The 22443-nt window shown below is 37.1% G+C and overlaps 1 protein-coding gene across 7 annotated transcripts in view; it reads left to right on the top strand.

The window, feature by feature from the left end:
* NBEAL1 (neurobeachin like 1) overlaps window positions 1–22443 on the top strand; it is an 89294-nt gene that overhangs the window by 57435 nt on the left and 9416 nt on the right. For 6 of the 7 annotated variants that reach the window (XM_055813068.1, XM_055813069.1, XM_027786282.2 and 3 more), the window contains 24 exons: window positions 1279–1407; window positions 2070–2375; window positions 2482–2631; window positions 3564–3721; window positions 4405–4529; window positions 5400–5526; window positions 5805–5953; window positions 6844–6977; window positions 7934–8035; window positions 9242–9337; window positions 9448–9572; window positions 10838–10978; window positions 11069–11199; window positions 12435–12544; window positions 13097–13214; window positions 13936–14033; window positions 14359–14475; window positions 14982–15071; window positions 16227–16336; window positions 16929–17101; window positions 17539–17633; window positions 19586–19702; window positions 20378–20539; window positions 21643–21791. In XM_055813068.1, the coding sequence (XP_055669043.1) occupies window positions 1279–1407; window positions 2070–2375; window positions 2482–2631; window positions 3564–3721; window positions 4405–4529; window positions 5400–5526; window positions 5805–5953; window positions 6844–6977; window positions 7934–8035; window positions 9242–9337; window positions 9448–9572; window positions 10838–10978; window positions 11069–11199; window positions 12435–12544; window positions 13097–13214; window positions 13936–14033; window positions 14359–14475; window positions 14982–15071; window positions 16227–16336; window positions 16929–17101; window positions 17539–17633; window positions 19586–19702; window positions 20378–20539; window positions 21643–21791 (3212 nt within the window). Of the gene's footprint in view, window positions 1–1278; window positions 1408–2069; window positions 2376–2481; window positions 2632–3563; window positions 3722–4404; window positions 4530–5399; window positions 5527–5804; window positions 5954–6843; window positions 6978–7933; window positions 8036–9241; window positions 9338–9447; window positions 9573–10837; window positions 10979–11068; window positions 11200–12434; window positions 12545–13096; window positions 13215–13935; window positions 14034–14358; window positions 14476–14981; window positions 15072–16226; window positions 16337–16928; window positions 17102–17538; window positions 17634–19545; window positions 19703–20377; window positions 20541–21642; window positions 21792–22443 lie in introns of those variants that run through there. The other variant, XR_003554288.2, reaches the window with a different exon arrangement.

The following is a 22443-nucleotide window of genomic DNA, read 5'->3' as shown; positions in this document are numbered from 1 at the left end:
GCTGTTTCTTCTGCCTTCTTGACATATGTTGTAGGCACCCATAATTTGCCTCAATGTTTATGTGACTTCTGGCAGTGGTCATGCTTCCTTCACTGAGTTGTCCTTGCTTTTCTGTTTTTTAAGGCTAAAGGGGGAGAGGTATTGTATGGAAGCCATCATTATATCTTGATAAATCCTTAAAAGAAATCAGGTTCTTTAAGGGTGTGTCTTTGTAACTGTAATGTTAACAGTTGTCGACACAGTAATTCCTAAGCTGTTCTCCAAATTGTCTCCTTATAAGTAAATATCACTTAATCTTAAAGCTTTTAAATTTTTGTTGATCTAGCTTTGTGAAATCTGGGTAGAAATGAGATTTGAACTTTAGACCAATGAGAGTTGTGCTTATTGCCAACTCTGAATTGAAAATAACAGTACTTTCATACATTATCTTCCACTGTGTCTGAGGTGAATTTAAAGCAATGTAATATTCTAAGCAGGACAGTTTTCAGTCTGCCACAAAACCATTCATGTGATTCTGGGGCTTAACAAAAGAATGATTGTCCATTTGAGTAATTTTATTAGGGAATGTGTCAAGGTATATTAGTTTTAAGCAAACGTGTCTGGAGAGTGAAATGTGCTGTTTCTGTTGTGAATGCATTTCACAAAGTTTGTATTGTTTATTGTATGAAAAAACTGACAGAAAGGAGTGCCTCCTAAATTATGTTTTTTTATTTTTTAAAATACATTAATAGTTGTTACGAAGTTTCAAGCATTTGCTAAATCAGATCCTCATGAAAGAAGCCTTGTTTTCCTTCTAGGGCACTGTACATGCTGCTATCACTGGTAAATTATACTCACAGTACAGTCAAATAATTTAAAATACAAAGCAAAAGAATGAAATGAAATCCTATATATACTGAACCCAGGAATTACAATTTGGTATGGTATCTGTGCTATTAATAATAGTGTGTTTTCAAGTGTAGTAATCCTGCTTGTGAAGTCTCTTAACTTTTCTAAGGAAATGGCATTTACTGGAGTTAAATTATAGGAAAAACATAAGTATATATACTGTATGCTGGTTTTGGCTTTATTCAGGGGAGATACTCGAGTTAACATGCTGTGCTAGATAGATTTTTGTAGTTGGGAGTTGTTTCAAATTACTGGTTTAACTGCAGTGTCCTAGGATAATTTTCTGGGTTTGGGTAAGTTAGAAGTGTGAATGCAGCCTCTTCTTCGTGTCACCAGTTGGAGTAGCAGCTGTTAATTTTATTTCTTGCAAATGTTCTGTTTTTACAATAGCTCTTGGAAGAACTAGTGACTCTCATGGATAGCCTGTCAGTCTGGTACTCTGCTGGCCTAGAAGCAATTAGGCTTTCACAGGTGCAAGTCCAGTTGCTCCTTGGATTCATTGCACAAGATAACTTACAGGTTTGTTGCAAATTCTTCTAAGTGGTACTGTGTTTTAAGTGCATGTTTGATGTAAGTGTTGTGGTTTATGGGGGAGCTGCCCATACCAATGAGTAGACTGATGGGCGTCCTTCATCCTTCGGTAGGGAAGACATTTTGTTAGTTCTTACCAGTTGCTAATTTACTCCACCATCTTGTCAGTGTGCACCTCCTGAGTGTGAGGTAGAGGACAAGCTGTTTGAAGATGCAACTATGTAGGCATTAGTGGCAGTAAGGTAGTGATTCTGATCATGACTTTTTGTTTCTACCATAAAATACATTTAGCAGCACTTTCAGGTTTATCTACATTAAGTGCATGTGAACCTGGACTGTTCTGTCAAATCAACATTTGGAACAAAGTTAGCAGAGCTGTGCCTGGGATGTAAGCCCTTCATGTAAAGCCAAGGTTGTTAGTTTAGGTATGTGATTATATTAATGCAGCTGTGTGACTTTGGGGTTGCAGCTGACTCAGGTTTGGTCACAAAACTTATTGCAGGATAAGTTAATAGTGTCCATATTTGATGCATGTATGCCTGCAGGGTACCTGGGATGCAGCCACAATATGTATGTAGTCATGTGCTAAAAAGGTAGATGCTCAAAATTACTACCTTGAGGATTGCATTCATCTTTCGTTGTTTGTGTAGGTCTGTGCTATGGCAGCAGCCAAGTTGAACACCCTCCTTCAGACCAAAGTAATTGAGAGTCAGCCTGAAGCATGCTACCTCTTGGGGAAGCTGGAAGGCATCCTGAGCAGATCAATTGAAGAGAGGACAGAAACTTACTCATTTTTGATTCCTCTTGTTCGGACATTGGTATCCAAGATCTATGAACTTCTCTTCATGAACCTGCATCTCCCTTCACTGCCTCCTACCAATGGCAGCCCATCTTTCTTTGAGGACTTTCAAGAATACTGCAGCTCTGATGAGTGGCAAGTTTATATTGACAAATATGTAAGTAGTAGATGCTTTGTGTACGATTTTCTTCCTCTTTTTAGCCAGGAAAGCAGAACAACTCAGAAATCATGTTGTGCTTTTTGTTTTGTTTTGGTGGAACCAGATTATACCAAATATGAAGCAGTATGAAGATAATTCATTCAGACATGATCATGAGCAGATGGCACTTTATTGGAAGGATTGTTATGAAGCATTTATGGTGAACATGCACAGGCGAGACCGGGAGAGAGGAGAAAGTAAGCTTAAATTTCAGGTAAGGTTTTGAGTGAGTGCAAGTTTCTCTTGGAAGGACTATCTCAGGAGTTGCCTTCTAAAAGATGGAGAAAATAAGTTCCAGGATGATCCAATTTATTGCAGTCAGGTTGATTGTTTTAAGATTTTATAGGCAGGTGACTATATACACTTGTAGGATATGTCTTTTAATTCTGTTCTTTCTCTTTAAGAGTCTTATCTGTAAGCAGAGTTATATTAGGACAGTAGGCCTTTTTCATAGTACGGCAACCTAGAATTAAGCTCAGCGATAAGCTGCATCTTCTACTCTGATGTTTTGAATTATTAAAAATTCTCCATTATGAGATGAGTCAGTGGGATTATTTTTTTTTTTTTACGCTACTTCAATACGATGGAAACATTTAAATTTAAAACAGAGAATGGATCATATTTAATGTGTGGAAAAATTGTTTCTGAACTGACTTTTCTTTATAAGATCCAGACTCAGTTTAGGCATTAGAATTAACTGGTAATTACAGCAACTAGTTAGCCATCTCTGGTTTTCCCTTTGCCTTCTTAATAAGGGCTCTTTGTAGTAAGTCTTTTTTTTTTTTTTTTTTTTTCAAGCCGCTAAAGGAAGAATACAATGTGAGTCACATTCTAGAATACCAGAACTTAAATCCTACCTATTATAATAGTATTTCCAATACTGACCACTTTTCTCATGGTGAAAAATTGCGTTCATATGAATTCAGCATTGATAGATAACGCTTTCTTCACATGTTTTAAGTTGAGGTTTGGTGCCATTTCTTCCCAAACTAAGCTTTTTCAAATTTAGCATCATCTTACATTTTCAGAAGGTTTTTCCAGTTTGTTTGTTCCTTCTTAATTTCTGAGAATTCTTGCAAGCCACAAAGCATGTTTTTGAAGGTCAGAGTTATTTCAATGCTAGATTTATTGTTAATGGTCTTTCAGGAGCATTTTGTGGAACCATTCAGCAGAAAGGCTCGACAGGAAAATCTGCGGTACAACAGTATGCTGAAGCAACTCCACAGTCAACACACAGCTACTCTGAGACAGTGGAGAGCAGCCCAGCTTTATTTGCTCTCTGAACGTGGTCCTTGGTCTGAAATGTAAGAGTAAAGTTCTTAAACCAGATATGCTTAAAAGGAATTTGCTCACGTGACTAGCTTACTGTTTAGTGTTTTTAGAACAGTATCAATTTGACTTTGATTCTTGAGATGTGAAGTTAATCTTGAATGCGTCTTTTATAGTGTTTCCTGCATTTAACTATGCAAGTGTGAAGTCTGAAGTGTAATGCTGAGCTGATTACCTGGATACTAGGTTTTCTTGCTAAGTGACAAATAAAAATTAATTATCTTTAAAGTGATTGCAAAAACTTTTTGAGAGATCCTATGAGATTGGTGGTTCTATTGGAAAAGAGAATACGCTTGTTAATAAAGACTTTGAGTTTTTATGCATGAAGCTAATTTCACTTTGAAATAACATATTTTGCCTGTCTTAGCTTTTGGGGAAGTTCTGGATAAATTTTTCTTTACTTTAGTCTTTTAATTGTCTTTAATTGAAAGTGTAAACGGTATTTATTTTCTACTGAAATAAATTGTTTACAAAGTGTTTTAGGATGATCAGAGCTGCAATACGAAATATAAAATTAAAATGCAGTTTATTGCTTTTGTGTTTGACAATGCATGAGTGGATGACAAGTGTTTTTCTAAATTTGTACTCTTTCGTAATCAGTTCTTACAAGTCTCTACCTTCTTTTAACTGTTTTTTATGAATGTTCTTGTTTTCCTAGGAAACAGCATCCTATTCACTGGAAACTTTCAAATGTGGAAAATTTTTCACGTATGAGGCTAAAACTAGTGCAGAATTACAACTTCAACTCTCATCAGGATGCTAGTGACCTGAGAGATAATTTAGGTAAAATTGTATTTGCTGTTTCACTTGGAAATCTCCAGTCTTTACTGAAGAAAGATGCACACTTCACCTTTTGTTTTTAAGAATTAGTGTATGGTAGATATTTAAATCTTTATTTTTATTTGCTCTATAGTAAAATGTGTAACATGAGTGGTGCTTTGATGTGAAACAGTGTCTACCTACTGAGTAGAATTTATTTCCCCTTTTTCATTGAAATTTGTATTTTTTTTTTGGGGGGGGGGGGGCGGGGCGGGGAAGGAAAAATTAAAGAACTCCTTTGTTTTAAAATAAGCGGCCACATAGCTTTTTGGCATAGGATTATTTTTTCAAGAAAAGTAAACAATGAGATCTGAGTAAGCAGACAGTATTTGCGTAAAAACTTTTAAAGCTTACAATTAAAATATATAGATATGAAGCATTTTGTTTCAGAAATGTGCCAAACAGCTCAGTTACTGGTGTAAACAGTTCTTTAAGTTAGGTGTGTTGGATATCAAGACTAAATCCCAAAAAAATAACACTCTTGTAAGCCCAAGTAGGCAAAATGCAAACACAGTGTATTTCCATGAAATCTGTGTGCTTTGACAGTGTCTGGCAGAACACTGCAAAATACTTTATTTGAAATGTCCACATCAGAATTCCGTTTAAAATTTTTGAATGTGTTTGTCTTCCCTTAATACTATGAGGATTTGACATATATTTCAGTGTAGTTCAGGGAGTATTTTTATTGTTCTGCTTGCCCCCAAAAGTATTCAAGTCTGGTTGCTTCTTACTCCAGTTAAAACCAGCATTCAGTTGCAGAAGATACACTCAGAAGTTCAGCTTTCCAAAAGTATAGCAAAAATTATTCTGAGCCCAGCTGTCTCTTTATGATAGGTGTGCACCAGACACAGCCCTCTAGTGAGTCTCTGCTTCTGGAGGTGGTGAAGCAGGTGAAAGTGAGTGACTTGGAAGATGATGTTCTTGAACTACCGGAAGAAGATATAGCAGCTAGTTCCAATTTGTAAGTACAGCTGGATAGAACAGTGTAAATTTGTCCAGTCAAGTCCATTGTGCCTGAGACTGAAATACCAAGCCTGAAGAGTGATGCTATATGAAATGATGTCTGGTAGTCTAGTCTGAAACATTCAAGACTGCTGATGGAAGTAGCTTCATATGATTATTTATGCTGTACTTTTAATGTCATTCAAATTTGATTCTTTTCTGAACTGAACTCTTTAACAAGTACCAAGCAACTGTATAATCTGCCCAACCCTGTAACACTTAGTGATATTTTTGTAGGGACGAGAAGGATGAGCAAAGCCAGAAAGAAAAGCTAATACTGTCTGAAGACTGTGAACTCATTACAGTAATTGATGTGATACCTGGCAGGCTGGAGGTCACTACCCAGCACATCTATTTCTTTGATTGTAGCATTGAAAAAGAGGAAGGTGAGCATTATCACTATCTTTTTCTTTTCAGTGCAGTTCAGCATTCTGTTTTTAGTGGGTTGAGTTTGACCTTTTTTTTTTTTTTTTTTTTTTTTTTTGAGCATCAAACAGATTGTGAAGAGACAAGATGTGGATCTGTACTTAAAATTGATATTCTGCTTAGTGGTCAGTGGCTGGCTGATCTGTTCAGAATCAGGAACCTGGAACTGTACTCGCTGAGCTGCTAAATTGATTCACTATTCTTAGTATTTCTTAAAATTAAGTTTGCTGACTAAGAAACTGTCATTACCTCTAATTTGCTGCCTAAATGGCACCTCCCTGTTCTCTCTGACAAATAATGTGTCACTCATACATTGATATAAAAAGTAATAGTAAGTAATGATTAAAATAGTAGTACTATGTAAACATTAATCACCTATATTAATTTACTGAACTTTAATAGAATATACACAGTTGAGTGTGAGAGTAGTGAACTGAATTGCTTGACCAATAATGGTAAAATTTTCTAAAGCAGTGTATCAAGAAGTTATCTGTTTGGTAACTCTAAACATAAAAGCTTTTATTTTGAACCCATTCAAGAAAGAAAAGGGGTTTGGTTCATGTCTTGTCAACAGAACACATTTATAATGTGTCTTTGATCAGACAGCAAAAATAAATTTTACACTCCATCAGATATTTCCTGCTGCATCTTTCAGCAGAACAATAGATGAAATTAATATTTTCTCAGCAAAACAGTTAATCAAGCCACACATAAAGTTTACTTTTTCTAGGAATAACTGAGGTGATTGGAAATGAAACTGCATTATGTCTCTCTCTATATGTCTATAGATAACTGCATTATGAAAAGGTTTTGATATATTCCTTGTCATTAATCAAAGTGCTCTTCCTAGGGGTAGGTTTTGATTTCAAGTGGCACCTTTCTCAAATCAGAGAGATACATTTGCGTCGGTACAACCTGAGGAGGTCAGCTTTGGAGATCTTCCTTACAGATCAAACCAACTATTTCCTGAACTTCAATAAGGAGGTATGGCTTTCCCAAATCTCCATGATTTATATAATTAGCACAAGTTTCAAGTTCAAGGTTATTGATTATGTCTTATTTGAATCTTGTGTCTTTCATAGTACTGTAAGACTAGCGGCAAAAGGTTTGCTGGATATAGCCATTATGGGAAATTACACTGCAGTCTGCGAAAACCCCGATCTGGCATGTAGAAACTGCTTAGTTGTGAAAAGATGGATAAAACAATCTTCTTTTTCCTGTCTCTCTCTGTTACAATAACAACTATTCAAGTAAAATTACATTTGTAGTAATCTAAATATCCTGAAGCCCATGCATTCTTTTCAAATATTCTGAGCAAATTAATTATAAAGCAAAGGAGACTTTCTGTTTTACCACAACATTGGAAATCTCTGCTATTTCTATATTCCATTGTTTAGGATTAGTGAACATCCCCACGGCCCTCAGAACCCAAGGATAATGTCAGTAATCCTTTTATGTGGGACTAAGATAAATCTCAGAACTTAGGTTCAGTTACATACTAGTAGGTCAGTTTATGAATAGCTCCTATAAAGTGTGTGGGGTTTTGGGTGTTTGGGTGTGGTGTGGGGTTTTTTTTTTGGGGTTTTTTTTTTTTTTTTTGAGTAAAGTAATCTTTGCGATAGTTTTGTAGGGAGAATGTTGGTGCAATTTTACTTGAGCAGCAGCAGTATTTCCTGGAAGACTTCTGTGGCAATGATGATTTTCTGTGTAGCATCTGCAAAAAACCAACCAAACAAAACCCCCCCATAACGTATGTTGCCTTTATATCCTATGTAACTGAAGGACATCACATCCACCCATGTCCAAATGCAGCAAGAGATAGAAGTGTTTAGAAGTGTAACTGTGTTCCATTTATTTCACATTTTAATTAGCAGAGAAGTTGTTTACTTGTCAGCTTCAATCTCCAGAACAAATTTTTTATTAATGCTGTTTTCTAACAGGTACGAAACAAAGTATATAGTCGCATACTGTCACTGCGTTCTCCAAATATTTCTGGGACCAGATCTCCACAGGAACTTTTTAAAGCCTCAGGTTTGATGCAGGTATGAGACGTCAGCATAAATGGTCTAGAGCTTTCCTGTGCTGAAGGAGTCCTGGAAGGTCCTGGACTAATGATTTTAGTGGTTGGGGTTTTTTTTCCCTCCAGAGTTTAGATGGCAACTGCCAAGTTGTGTACTCTCAGTCTGGTCCCTGAACCTTCACATGCATAATTGTTTTGTGTTTGCAGTCAGTGAGGTAAATGGGTAGAACCAGGTTCTATTCACATGATTATAACAAGTATTCTAACAAGAATGGAAAACACGTAGCAGTCTTGCTTCTGTTTTTAGTCCATGATCTCGGGTGCATGTTTTGGAACTTCTTTCACTACATGTGCAAATAATTTTCCCTGCTACCTGTTCATGATGGGGCTTTTGACAAAACCCTTGTGAAGATTAAGCAGGAAATATGGTCTTAAGGGAATTAGTAATGCTGATATAAAAGGCAAAATGTCTGTATTACCCTAAACATGGATAAATTTTAAATGTAGTAAATGTAATTCTATCTTCAGTCTCCTTATGCCACAGTTATTGTTTTCTCTGAGGGAGGAAGCTTTACAAATCACTTGTAAAATATTGGAAATACTTTGTTATTATCTTTATCACCCTAATGATAAAAGCAATGATGTGGTACATTTCCATAGTGAAAATATCATCAGTAATGAAATGTCTCCATCACACTACAGATAGATATTGAGCCCATCTGAACACAGCTCTGTCTGTTCTTTGGTTTAAAAATATAACAGTGGAGCAAAGACACAAGGACAACGGTAGTTTACAAATTCCTGTACCATTAACCAACAGAAGAATTTACAAATAAGTTTTTACTTTAGAACTCTAATGGGCTTCAGAGTTCTGTTCCCTTTTTTCTTAGTACCTGTTTAGCTGCCTTGGTTTTGTTTCATTTCTGTTTTTCTTCTCCTTTTTTTATTCTGAGACTGCTAGTTTTCTGCTGCCCTGTATTTAAAACATCCCCTGGCATCAATCAGGGGCATGAAATATAGGAGCACAAAGGGAAAATAAACTTTATTTAGGAGAAATTAAGCTTGGACTTTCATACCATTCTTAGTCTCGTGCTTTTCACTTGTCAGTACTATCCTCTGGCAGATAAATACTGATAAAACATGTAATTTGCACTGGTGGTATCTTTGATGTAGTCACTTCTGTTGTGTCACTGTCGTCTTTTTTTTTTTTTTTTTTTTCCTCCTTCAGAAATGGGTGAATAGAGAAATATCCAACTTTGACTACCTTATTCAGCTGAACACAATGGCAGGACGAACTTACAATGACCTTGCTCAATATCCTGTGGTAATTAAAAAAAAAAATAGTTTTTAAATTTTTGCCAAAGGTATGTATTATTATATTTTGAAAGGTGAATTTTTTAATGTTTGATTTTATTTTATTTTTTTTCCCTCTAGTTCCCCTGGATTTTACGAGATTATACTTCAGAAGAACTGGACCTGAATAATCCTGCAGTGTTTAGGGATCTGTCCAAACCCATAGGGGTGGTAAATGAAAAGAATGCTAAGGCTGTGAAAGAGAAGTATGTATTTGAACACTTAGTTCTGTTTCTGTGGTTTTTCTGAGCCTCCAGGCTAATAGCACATTTTAAAAATAATGTTGTGACAGTGAAATTTTTTAAGCTAGTTTTATAACATCACAGATGCATTTGCAAATGTTGATTTGTTGTTCTTGTTCCTGCTGCATTCAGATTAGTTAGTTTATATGGCACTGAAAGGACAAAAAATAGTGTTGTAAATTTTGAGTTGTTTCTCAGTTGTGGAGGTAAAAACCTGAAAGGCTGTAGAAACAATTTAATTGCCCAGCAGCTTGAAGAGTCATACTGTGTCCAATGTCTGCTTCAAGTTAAGGAATATGAAATCATACTGATGAGTTGAATTGCCTGTGCTGAGAGGGAGCATTGATCCTAAATCTGTGCTTCCTGCTCTTTTTTGCAGGCATAGATTATTGTCTTTGAAGTACAATACAACTCAAGAACTTCCAGTAACTCCTCTGTAGGTAGTAATGACATGTACTTAGACCCACACATCAGTATAGCCATCCTTCCTTTTTTGCTAGCCTGGGGAGAGAGTGTGCTACCATACTACATTGCACTTGTCAGGCATCTTCCAAACCCAGCTTTCTTCGGAAAAGAACAACGTTGGAGCATGGAGAATTTTCTTTGATTAGGCTCTATCCCTGACTGTAATGAAACTGGTTCTCTAGCAGTATGTTTAGCTGTAGTTTCTCTTGACTAGCCTTGTGACACTGAGGAAATATATCAGCCAGATGGTGGCATCGTACTTCAGAGTGTGTTTGCCAGTAGAAAAGGAAATGGGCATGAGTGTTAAATGTCTTTTCTGCATCCTGACACAGTCACACCACACTCTTATTTTTTTATTTTTTATTTTTTTTTCTTAAATCTTGCAGGAAACTGTCACAAGTCCCTTCAATAATAAATATTCAGCTTAGTGATGTGGGGATTTTTGTCTGTTGTATGAAGTCCTGCAAAATCAGTCCTGTCTTGCACTTTATCCAGTTTCTGACACCTGATAGCAAATGCCTAGGCAGAGTATAACAAGAGCTATGTGGTGGCTTCACCCGGTGAACGCTTCTATCTTTCAGCAGTCTTCTGCTTAGGGACTCCCTAAGTCAGAATTTGAATCGTCATGTTTAATAGAAGTCCGTGTATTTTTCTCTTATAGATTGCTGTGATCATTTCTTCTGAATCCTTACCTCCACTAAATATAATCCACAAGTAAATCAGCTGTAGTGCTCAGTTTTATTTATAAAGATTTATTTTTTTAGATATGAGAATTTTGAGGATCCCCTTGGGATGATTGACAAATTTCACTATGGGACACATTATTCGAATGCTGCTGGTGTCATGCATTACCTCATTCGGGTAGAACCTTTCACAACGCTTCATATCCAGCTTCAAAGTGGCAGGTATGCTGTGAGCAAATAAGCAGCACCTTTCTTTTTCTTCCTTATCATTTTAACGAGGGGAATGATCAACCTAAGTTTTCTGATCCACAGATTCGACTGTGCTGACAGGCAGTTCCACTCTATTCCTGCTACCTGGCAGGCGCTCATGGACAACCCCAATGATGTCAAGGAACTTATTCCAGAGTTCTTCTACTTTCCAGAGTTCCTGGAGAATCAGAATGGTAATAAACTGACTGCTCAGAGTATTTTCTCAGAAAACTGTTCTTGTATTATTCAGAAAAGAATTGTTGCAACCATTTGTGAATGCTGTGGAACTTTTCTTATTTAATCTTTAGTGCGCTTGTAGAAATTACTTTAATCATCATGCTGGCTTCAGACTGTTTAATGAAGACACCAGTTGTGTTAAGCAGCAGCCTAAATGTTTAAAATTTAGACTGGGGTCTTAAGGATGGTTACAAATAGCATTGGTTACGTAATGTAAAATATCAGAGGTGCTCATCCAATCTTTGAAAAAGAAGCTAGCAATAGTTAATACTGATTAAATAGTTCGCAAAATTTAATACAGATAAATTAGCATTCTTTTTACTGGGTTCATTGGGTGATAGTTTGGACATCTTTAAACATGTGAGGTCTTTCATTTGTTCAAGATAAGCAGTATATTTTCTGCATGTTACTGTTCTCTTCCAATGCAGTGTTAAATCACCTGATTTTAGAGCCATGTAAGATTTCAGCATCCCTCAGAAGGAGGGAAAAAAAAAAAAGCAAGCTGTTTCACTTGTATATAATGCTGATTGAAAAGACAGCATCCTGCATTCTCATAAAAGACTCTTAGCCATTTTCTGATTTACATTTACTACACAGGGAGTTGTTTCTCTACCTATTACAAAATTTAAAAATGGATTTTTATGTTTGTGCTGCTGCTAATTTAGCCTGCTGGCTACAATCTACTAGAGATCTAAGTTAAAAAAATTGGGAACACCCAAGTCACACTTTCAAAAGTCATTTAAGTATTAAGAGTTGTTCTAATGAAAGCTGGTGCGATTTAAGACTTCTTGAAAGCCTTGATTCTACAACCATTTAAACCTATAAGTAACTTCATTCTTATGAACAACTTTATTTAAATGTTTTGGTCTCTTAATGCTGGTAGAACAAAGCAAATGCAGATATATTTGTGGATAGGTATGTAAAAGATTAATGCTACTTTTAAGATTGGGACTTAAGGTTGGAATAGTTTATGTGCTTTGAACAATTGTTGTCCTGTATCATTTAACATTATAAATATTCAGAGCAGAACTTTGCCTCCTATGTTGGTGGTAGGGTTATTGGAGATTCACATTGAGAATTTTTCAATATCCTTCTCTTGTGCTGAGAAAAGAATGCTTTTTAGTCTTTATTGAGAAATCAAGATATTTGAAAAATTTTGTAGTAACTTAAACTTCTCCAAATTCTTCACTAGGTTTTCACCTGGGTCAGCTTCAGATATCCAAAGAGGTGGTAAATGATGTTGTTCTCCCCAAATGGGCCCACTCCCCAGAAGACTTTATTTATAAACACAGGAAAGCTCTGGTAAGATGATGTTTGTACATGTGAAATAATGAAAAAGAAAGCGCATCTTCATGTTGTCACTGTGGCTTAAGTGTAAAATACTGGGACTACATTTGAACTAGAGTTGTGGTTGCATTTGACATTACACGTACCATTAGAACTTTCAGTTAAAAGCATTGCGTGTTGATAAAATGTTGAAAAGAGAAAAAGGGAAGAGCTTGAAGATACTAATCACTTGGGAGTTTTCTGCCCTAGGAGATAAAATGCAGGATTAGGTGGTTTTAGGTGATAAGGCTTCCTCTGCTTTTTAAAGATTATGCTGTATTTTATTAGGGAACTAGCATCTTAGCTTCCCTTGCATAGTTGCATTTCAATAGTCTAGATGTGCTGCTTCACTGTACAAATTTTCCCTCTTAGTCAGCAGTTACTGCCCTAACCACACATGGATGCTTCTGCTCTATAACTTGTTTGTAGATGCTTTTAGTTTAGGAATTAAATTTCTTTCGCAGAAAATAGTAAATACTTCAAGAAGGGAGTGGTACTCATTCTTAAAAGAGCATTTTTTCCTTTTAGGAATCTGAGTATGTTTCTGCTCATCTTCATGAATGGATAGATTTGATTTTTGGCTACAAGCAGAGGGGACCAGCTGCAGTGGAGGCACTCAATGTGTTCTATTATTGTACTTATGAAGGTACAAAGCAGTATGCTCTCTTGTCATTGTCATCAGGCTTACGGGTTTTCAGTATTAGACAGAAAACACTAGATTTGTGAGCATGTCATACAGTAGCATATGGTAAGGCAGCAGAATTATAGATGAAATGTGGCAGCATAATAATTGTAATTTGTCATCAGATAACCAGGATAATTGGTGTTTTGATCAGAAGTTGTAAACCTGAAATGTTAATAAAGTTGGTGTTTGTTTGTTTTAAAGGGGGGCTGTTCCAGTTGATTGTATTTTGTTTCTAAAAGTGCTTGGGGTTTTTTGTTAGTTTGTAATTTCCTCGCTTAAAATGATTTGTGGGAAGAAGTTTCTTGTGGTTTAGGAGTCAAGGCAAATTGCTTACAAACAACAAATATTGAAGACAAATGTTACTCTGTTAATTCTGTAGCTGGATTTTGGGTGGCTTTTGTGTGCAGCTTACTCCATGCATGAAGTATATTAAATTAATTTAATAAGACAAAAGCCTGCAATTCCTGCACTTACAGATACAGATACACTTAAAATTCCATGTGCAGAGTGGAGTTTTCAGATCGTATTTAATATGGAGTGATTGGAGGCTTTTCTGGGGTAAAGTGTGATAATGCTGCAGTTAAGTTTTGCAACATTTATTTACTATATCAGTTCTCAATAAGTTGTTTGGATTATGTTCTTTTTTCTTGTTCTACCCTTCATCATTCTGCTTGTGATCCAGGGGCTGTAGATTTGGATGCTTTAACAGATGAGAAGGAAAGGAAAGCTTTAGAAGGGATGATAAACAATTTTGGGCAAACTCCCTGTCAGCTGTTAAAGGTAATGCTCTTTGTTCCCTCTCAATCAGACCTCTGTGGTTAAATCCAAGTGAGTTACAAAGGACTTCTGAAAAAAAGAAAATATAATGGCTTGTAATTTTAGGAATGTTAAGTCTTTGCCATGTACATTACTGTTTGTAAAGGTTACACTGATGAAAATATAGCACACCATTTTCAAAAGAAATTAATTTACTTTCAGAAGGAAAATTAGGTGCTTAAAAGTCTGTTTTCCCATTGTTTGCCAATAAGATTCTGAGTATCTAAGGTGACTTGAACAAGTAGATAAATCTGTCTGATTTGATATTCCTTCAAATATTGTCTCTTAGGAGCCCCATCCACAAAGGCTGTCAGCAGAAGAGGTAGTGCAGAGACTCACTAAAAGTGATACCTCTACTCTGAATCTCTTCCAACACCTCACTGAGCTGAAGTCATTCTTCATAGAGGTAGATGTGTTATTTGAAATTGTTTTAAAGTCTGATCTGAAACTTCTGATGTACTTGAAACAAAAGATCACAACCTAGATGGAAATAAACTTGCTTTGTATTTAAAGAAAATATTTCAAAATGCAATGTGTATAAAATGAGCTCTGTGTTTTTAGTTAGCTTCACAGAGGTTGAATCCCATAAAATGTATCTGCTGGCTGCTTGTATAGTGGTGTTGGAGTATCAAGTTAGCCACTACACCAAGAAAGCTAAGAACATCTCTGGTGGTATCTGAGGACCCACTGAACTTGGTAGCTAAACTTACTGATTCAGGACAGAGCCAGGGTTTCATTTTTAGTGTTTGTGACAAAGCATACCTGTGTGAACTGAGTATGTGCGTACCGGTGCCTTACAGTGCTGTACAATCTGACTGATTCCAGAGGCTTTGGGCCTTACTCTTTACAGATTCTAGATTTGTCCTTTAGCTCTTGCATATAATCAAAGTAAAACAGTGTCCTTCCTTGTAGGGAATCAGTGATGGTGTGCCCATTGTCAAAGCTGTTGTCCCCAGGAATCAGTCACGTTCCTTTATTTCTCAGGGAAGCCCAGAGATCTTGGTGAGTTGCATGTATCAATGCTATTCTTAAACTGCAGACAGTTAAGAAGGGGTATTTTTTTTCATACAGCTTGTAGAGAAACACTGCGTAATAACTGTTCCTGTTCAAGTATGTTCTTTTAACCTGTGAACGTCACGTATAAGATAAATATTTTGTCTCCTGAAGAGAAGCCAGTCTGATTTTGTTAAATGGCATTTAGACATGAGTGTAAGTTGTAGTGAGGTGTATTTTATGTTGCCCACTTGATCCACTACCATGGATCAATTTCTTAATGCAATGCAGCCCAGCTTTAAAATGGCAGGATTGAGTTATTGGCATTATGTTTATCATGACTTTCCAACCCATATATTAAACTATACTGTATGTGGTGTATACACACTCCAAAGGCCTGCACTGTTCCTACTGACTAATACATGTGCTGGTACTATGGCAGATGGCCAGACGATGAAAGGAGGAGTGGTTTTGTATTTATGTCTGTACCTATGGTCTGCATGCTGGCTCCTGTGCAGTAATGCGTATGTTTTGCAGGAAAGAATATTCCTTTCCAATATTCCTATTTTGTCAAACTTTTTTGACTAAAAAAGTCAAACTTTTTTGTCCTGGCTTTATGTGGTATGTGCTTATGTAATTTGGCATTTGGACATGTCTAAAATTCTTACTGTGTTTTTTTTCTAAATATCTGATGAAAATAGCTTCGAATATTTAGATTCCTTTCTTAATTTCTCAGAAATAGAACTGTAGTACAATTTTTTTAAAAAACTTCCTGTATTAATGTGTTAACTATTGACAATTGATATTTCAAAGAAGAGAAGAAGCAGCTGAAACTAAATGACTGAATTGTAATTAAATGTTTCAGAGGTGTTGGCTGGCTGGGGTTTTTGGTTTTTGTCTCTACATGCATCCCCCCACCTCCTCCGTAGGTCAACCCTTTTGACCGATCTAGAACATAACATGCACTGTTCTGTGAATTATGTCATCTGAGCTGGATATTATTTTTTTTAAAGAAATACGTGGGGGCCAGAGTTGTGAGGTTTTTCTCTTTGTGGTAAATTGTCAAGAAGCTTATGCTAGATTTTATGCAAACTCCATTTCCATCAAAGGCAAGTAAAAAATATGCCTCTGGGTTTCACCAGTTTCTCTGTCAAACTTTTGCAGGTAACAGCAAGTCTGAACTGCATTATTGGAACTCATGGTTGGCTACCTTATGATAAAAATATTTCCAACTATTTTACGTTCATCAGAGATACCACAGTGACAAATCCCAAGTAAGCAGACAATGGGGAGGGGTGCAAATGAATGCATCTACAGTAGTAAATGCTGTAATTGTTCAATAATCAGTGGATTGTGCTGTTTTCATTGGATGAGTGTTCACCTAAGAATGCATCTTCTGATACTCTAATCTGTAATACTGTTCTAGTCAAGAGTTATGTAAGTGACATTTCAAGGTTCTTAGAGCTACTTCTAATTTTTTTTCCTAATTATTAATCAGAAAACCTCTTGGAATCAGAGATGGGCAGTCTTCAGGCATTCTTATAGTATAGTTCAGGTGTATGTGGTAGGTTTCTTTTGGTTTTTATGAGGTTCCTTTTTTTTCTTTAGTGTTAAAATACTTTGTAGGGACATGATTTATCAAATTGCATAAAGACTGAAAAGATCAAAGCTGAAATCTTACTTTCACTTGCTGATAGCAGTGAGAGTTTTGCCATGGATATCAGGGGCCCAGAATTTGACCTTTATTTTTTTAATGTAAGCCTATTCTGTAGATGAAATTTTTTATTAATTTTTAAGGCTATAGGAAATGCAAAATACATTGATTTGAACTAATGTTACTCTTAACGGCTCATAATTTGCCTATAGAACACAACGCAACATGAGTGGTCCTTTTGCACCGGGACTGGAGATAACCTCTAAGTTGTTTGCAGTATCCCATGATGCAAAACTGCTCTTTAGTGGAGGACACTGGGACAACAGTATCAGAGTGACATCTCTTACAAAAGGCAAGCTGATTGGACAGCACATCAGACACATGGGTTAGTAACTCTTTATATTGTGAAATGAAAGGGTTTATGTATTGCACCTTAGTGTTTGGTCTTTTTGGAAAGAATTGTAGTTGGTTCACTTGGGCAGACAAGCACAGCTGTTATAAAGGAATGGCAGCATAAGAACAGAATACTGGAACTGTGATTACATGTAAATACTTGAGCATGTCTCTTTAGTCATTGCAGTGATGATTTAATGTAGTTTCAATGTAAGGCTTGACTGCTGTTCTTAGGTAGCAAGGCCGATTAAGTCAGGTTGGTGCACCTGGGTGTACAATGACTTCATTGTTTAATAACAGTCTCATCAGCCCTTATCACAGTGGAACACGCATGCTGGCTGCAAATCAGGATACATGAACATTGTCACTCTGTGGAAATGAGTCTTAAATATCTATGTGATAACTTCCTGTTTTCTTTCCTTTATCTAGATATTGTGACCTGCTTGGCAATAGACTACTGTGGAATTCATTTAATTTCAGGGTCCAGAGATACAACCTGTATGATATGGCAAGTAGTTCAGCAGGTGGGTTATTTAGGCATACTCTGAGAAGCAGTTTCTGAATGCTTTTCTTGTTGTGCTTCTCTTTGTGCTATGATGGCTTACTGATTTCCTTTATTTCAGGTTTGCAGGGAGGATAGTCCACTAAAGTTGATTAGCTTAGTAATTTTGTTACTACTTCTGTATTTGAAATATTCACAGTACACATTAGTTACTATATAGCTGAAGTACAGTGTTTTAGAGGCACTCTTAAAAATTTTATAGATTATTTTCAGGATAGGCTAACATTATCCCCCGTTGTACAGGTGGAAGAATGGAAGAAGAGCAACACTGCTTCAAACTGTTGGAATTAGTCAGAACTGTGTTTATCGTTGAGGATTTTTACATACCTCTGCTACTGTTCACTCCAGTAGTTGCATTTCAGCATTGCGTTTCCTCTCTGGGGAGTACTGATGATTACGCTAGGAATTAGCAAAAGACAACGCTAGTCTGTTACCTGGATTTAAGTGGCATGTTAGAATTCTTTAATACTGGTCTTGTGCTTTCACACAATGAAAGTGTTTGTGTGATGCATGTGTGTACTTATATTCAAAATGTGAGGCCATTTGCGTTTTATGCATTTTAAATGTTCATTTCTGATTGCTGCATTACATATATACAAGTAGGATTAACTGCAAGGGGGAGCTGTCATGTTACGGACAGAACATTTGGTCAGGTCACCTTGTTCTTATCATTGAACTGAAGTCAGCAGGTTAAATTAGTACGGTAGTGTGTAACTGCTTGTCTTTTTGTGGAAGCTATCTTTATGGTGGCAGTACTTATAATTCTTTCAACAAGTACTTTGTACCAATTGTGCATGGTCAACAAGGTGAGACTAGTGCTCACAATAGTGGGTTTTTTTGTCTGAAATAAGGATAAATGTTGGATATCTTTTAGTTTATCTTTCTAGTGTGAGTTAAGTAAGTTATACTCTGGAGGTTTATCTTTGGAATTGTTTTTTCTTTTTTAATTTTTAATGGTTTTTTTTTGGTATTTTTTTATTTAATGGATATATAAATGATGTATGTATTGTAAATTCTTCTGAGAGTTTTATTTTGGTCTTTACAAAGTGGCAGCAATGGACTGCACACTGTCATTTCTGTTCTACTAGTCTGCTCTGCATTGTCACCTTCTTTCCCAGCTCTGTATTTTGACACTTATTCTGCATTTCTGCATGCATCAGGCTTTCAGGGCTTGGTTGGCAGTCAAATTGCTGTCACAGAAATGAGAATAAATGGTTCTCTACAGAACTATTTACTGTACCTTCTCTCTAAGCACAGATCCTGCCTTATAACTGGTTTAAGAATAGGTCTGTATATGCTGATGGTACACTCACTGGAACAAAAGTACTAAATAATTTTGACGCCCTGCAGTCATGTGGGAGAATGACTTTTTAATGAGCATCATTGCAAGATTTCCTTTGCATATCATACTACTGATAGTCACCGAGGAGGATTGTTTCCTTACTTTTCCTTAGAAAATGGAAGAGTTGCTGTAATTTTAAGCAAAATACCTTTCAGCTTTTCTAAACTCAGCTGTGAAGATAGTGCGTAATTCCAGGGTAAACTGCAAGAACTGAACAAGACCAGATACACAGCTGAAGTGGGTGGATGGGTGGGTGAAGAACTGCTGTTAGGACTGCTCACTGTGGTCCTTGCACACCTGGACATCTGAAGGGATAGAAACAAGTCAGCTAAGTAACTCTGTCTTTCATATCCGTATAGTAAATGTGTGTGTTCATTCTTGTGATTTCAGTAAATAGGGCTGCTGACATAAAAGGCAATAAATTAAAATTGGAATGGGTGAGTTATGCCTTTGGTTTTGGCCTATGCCAAATATACATCTCGCACAAGTCGTACTGAAGATACCAGAAATTTATTTTTTGTTTGTCCTTCAGCTGCAAGAGAATGTGTCATTGCACTTTTTGTTACTCTCAGGGAGGAGTGCCGGTAGGCCTGGCACCTAAGCCATTACAGATCCTTTATGGGCATACTGATGAAGTTTCGAGTGTTGCCATCAGCACTGAACTGGATATGGCAGTGTCAGGATCCAGGGTAAGCATCCTCATACTTCTCATTTCTTTGCCTTTTCTCTACTCGAACCATAGAGCATGTTTGAAGTTGAAGAATAATACAAAAAATGTGACTTTCATAATTTTTTTTTCTTCAGCCTTGCACATAGACAATATGTAGCATCTCTCTGGCTGCCTGCTTCAATCAGGCTGTTGCAAACTGCTCTGCACAGCGTAGGGCTCATATACCATGTTGTGTTATTCTCCACAGATGAGCTTTAACACGTGCGGACTTACGTGAAGATCTTAAGCTTCTCATGGAAACAATTCTGTGATAATTTCTTCCCTGCTTCCTTACCCTTGAATGTTCTGTGCAGCTTCCTCATGCTCTGCCTTACTGTACTACGCCGGCAGGCTGCTGAACTCTTGACTCTGTACTGCACATAATGCTTAATCATAAATGTGACCTATGGAATAGCTGATTTGCTGCCTATCCTTCCCCTCTTGCCTTGTTTGCATTTGTCTTTTCATGTGCCTATATTATATGGCCTTGAGAGGAAGGCTTCTTTGTGTAGTGTTCCTAATGCTCAGGAGTCTTGATCTCCAGTTAAGGATTTAAGTGCTTTCAAAATATTCCCTGTGTATTTAAATACTTTCTGTGTGTTGCGGTTAACTTTCCTGCTGAGTAACCAACTTACCCAAAATCTGGTCACTGCAGGATGGGACTGTTATTGTCCGCACTATTCGGAAAGGTCAGTACGTGAGGACTCTGCGGCCACCTTGTGAGAGTTCTCTCCTCCTGACTGTTCCCAATCTGGCTGTGTCCTGGGAAGGCCATATAGTTGTCCACACCAGCATTGAAGGAAAGACTACTCTTAAGGTAGTTTTGTTTATGGAATACCTCTGTTTCTTTCCCTGAAGACTATAATCATAAACATACCTAACTTTATCTTTCTTTCCTAAAATAATGAGGCTTCTTGAGCATGCCATGTCTGTTTCCTTTTTTTTGTGTTGTTGCTAGCCAATTTGAATGAAATTTGATTAAAAGATAAATCACAGGCATACTGTACTCCTGTGAGTTTCGTGAAGATCTCCAAACACCTGCAAAGAAGATGCCCAAGCATGCACTAATGAATCTTCCTGGGACAGCTGCTTTGAAATGGAAGACTAGGGGAAGCAGCTTCCACTGTGCACAGAAACAGAGGCTTACAAGGGGAGCAGTAACTTCTGGGTGCAAGATGCCCAGTGACTACACTGGTGTTTCTTAGTTTTGGATTGGGGAGATAGCTATGAATTTCACAGTCTGGCTTACTCTGTCTATTGAGTAGCTGTGTGGTTGCTTTAATAAGGGTAGAGCTGTAACGATTTCTGTGAGCATGGGAAATTTCTTGGAAGACAAATTTATCAGATGTAGGCATGCTAGCTGCATTGGGAAAATGGGGAGAGAAGAGCCCGAGGTATTGTTAGACTGGAATAACTTAAGATGCTTGTGTTAGCTGCATCTTTAATCCATGAAGAATTCATTGCCTTGTCCAGAAAATGCTTCTAGATCTAGCTCTGTGGAAATACAGCTATTTTCTTCTGCTTTTCAGTTTGGGGTGGGGGAGAGGGGGGGTGGCAGCAGGCCTGAAGGTGAGACTTCTCTCTTCCTTTCTTCTTCCTTAACAAAACCCCTTATAAAATAAGGACCTATCCATTAAATCCATAAAACTTGGAATTTATTAGATGGATAGGTAAGATGTTACCATGTTAGATCAAAGGGTGATGAGGAATAACTTCAGACCTTTCTGTACAAGACATGGTGTATATACACATTGCATATAGGGTTGGTAGTCTTGTGTCATTCAGCAAGGAAATTGTTGTCAGCAATATTATCTGTGGTTTGCTGCTGAAGTTAGCTCCTAATAGTGAGCTAAAGATACAAATAATACACCTTTAATCCATACAGACCTCTGTGACAGATTTTCTCTTTTATCTACTCAGGATAAGAATGCATTACATCTCTATTCTGTCAATGGAAAATATCTGGGTTCTGAGACTCTGAAGGAGGAAGTGTCAGATATGTGTGTGACTGGCGAGTATATCGTCATGGGCAGCTTACAGGGATTTCTTTCCATACGAGATCTCTACAGGTAATGTACAACTGACAGCAGTTTATTATTGAGATGCAGATACAAAGGCTTATTGAGAAATGGCTGTGTAATGTGGACTTTGCGTGGAGCTGTAGGTGGTAGCCATTACTTTTTTCTGTGTTCCTGAAAAAACTTGTTTTATGGGGGGAACTCTTTTAGGGAGACAAGAAAAACAGAGGTAGTACCAGACCCCTTTCTTCCCCAGCATTCATCCCAATTATACATCTAAAACTGACAGAATTTAGGAAGAGCTGTGCCTGATATCTGCAAGCTGGAATTGTCCCTATGTCTTATTAGTCACTTGGAGCTCAGCAGCTGCAGGATCAAGTCTCATGTAGTTCTGCACAGTTTTAAACTCCATTTACTGCTATGCTCCATAGAACATTCTGCTTCTCAGAATGTGAGTGGTCTTTGTCACTTAGGCGGTTGCAGGACTCATGTTACTGTTCTTCAGTGAAAAAGTCATAACTTACTGATTTTATGCATCCATGCCTTTTCTGGTTATTTGGGCTCTATTCTGGGATATGATTAGATCATTCCTTGTGGGTTTACAATAATTGAAATTGCAGACTGTGTGATTGGGAAACTGTGTTCTGTAGTCCATCCTGTGGAGAGCAGTTTCAACTGCAGTATGGTTCTTTGCAGTATATGC

Source organism: Falco peregrinus, chromosome 8 (assembly GCF_023634155.1).
Source record: "Falco peregrinus isolate bFalPer1 chromosome 8, bFalPer1.pri, whole genome shotgun sequence".
Taxonomy (NCBI): Eukaryota; Metazoa; Chordata; class Aves; order Falconiformes; family Falconidae; genus Falco; species Falco peregrinus.
The sequence above is the reverse complement of the archived record's forward strand: the minus strand, read 5'-3'. Positions and strand labels throughout refer to the sequence as shown.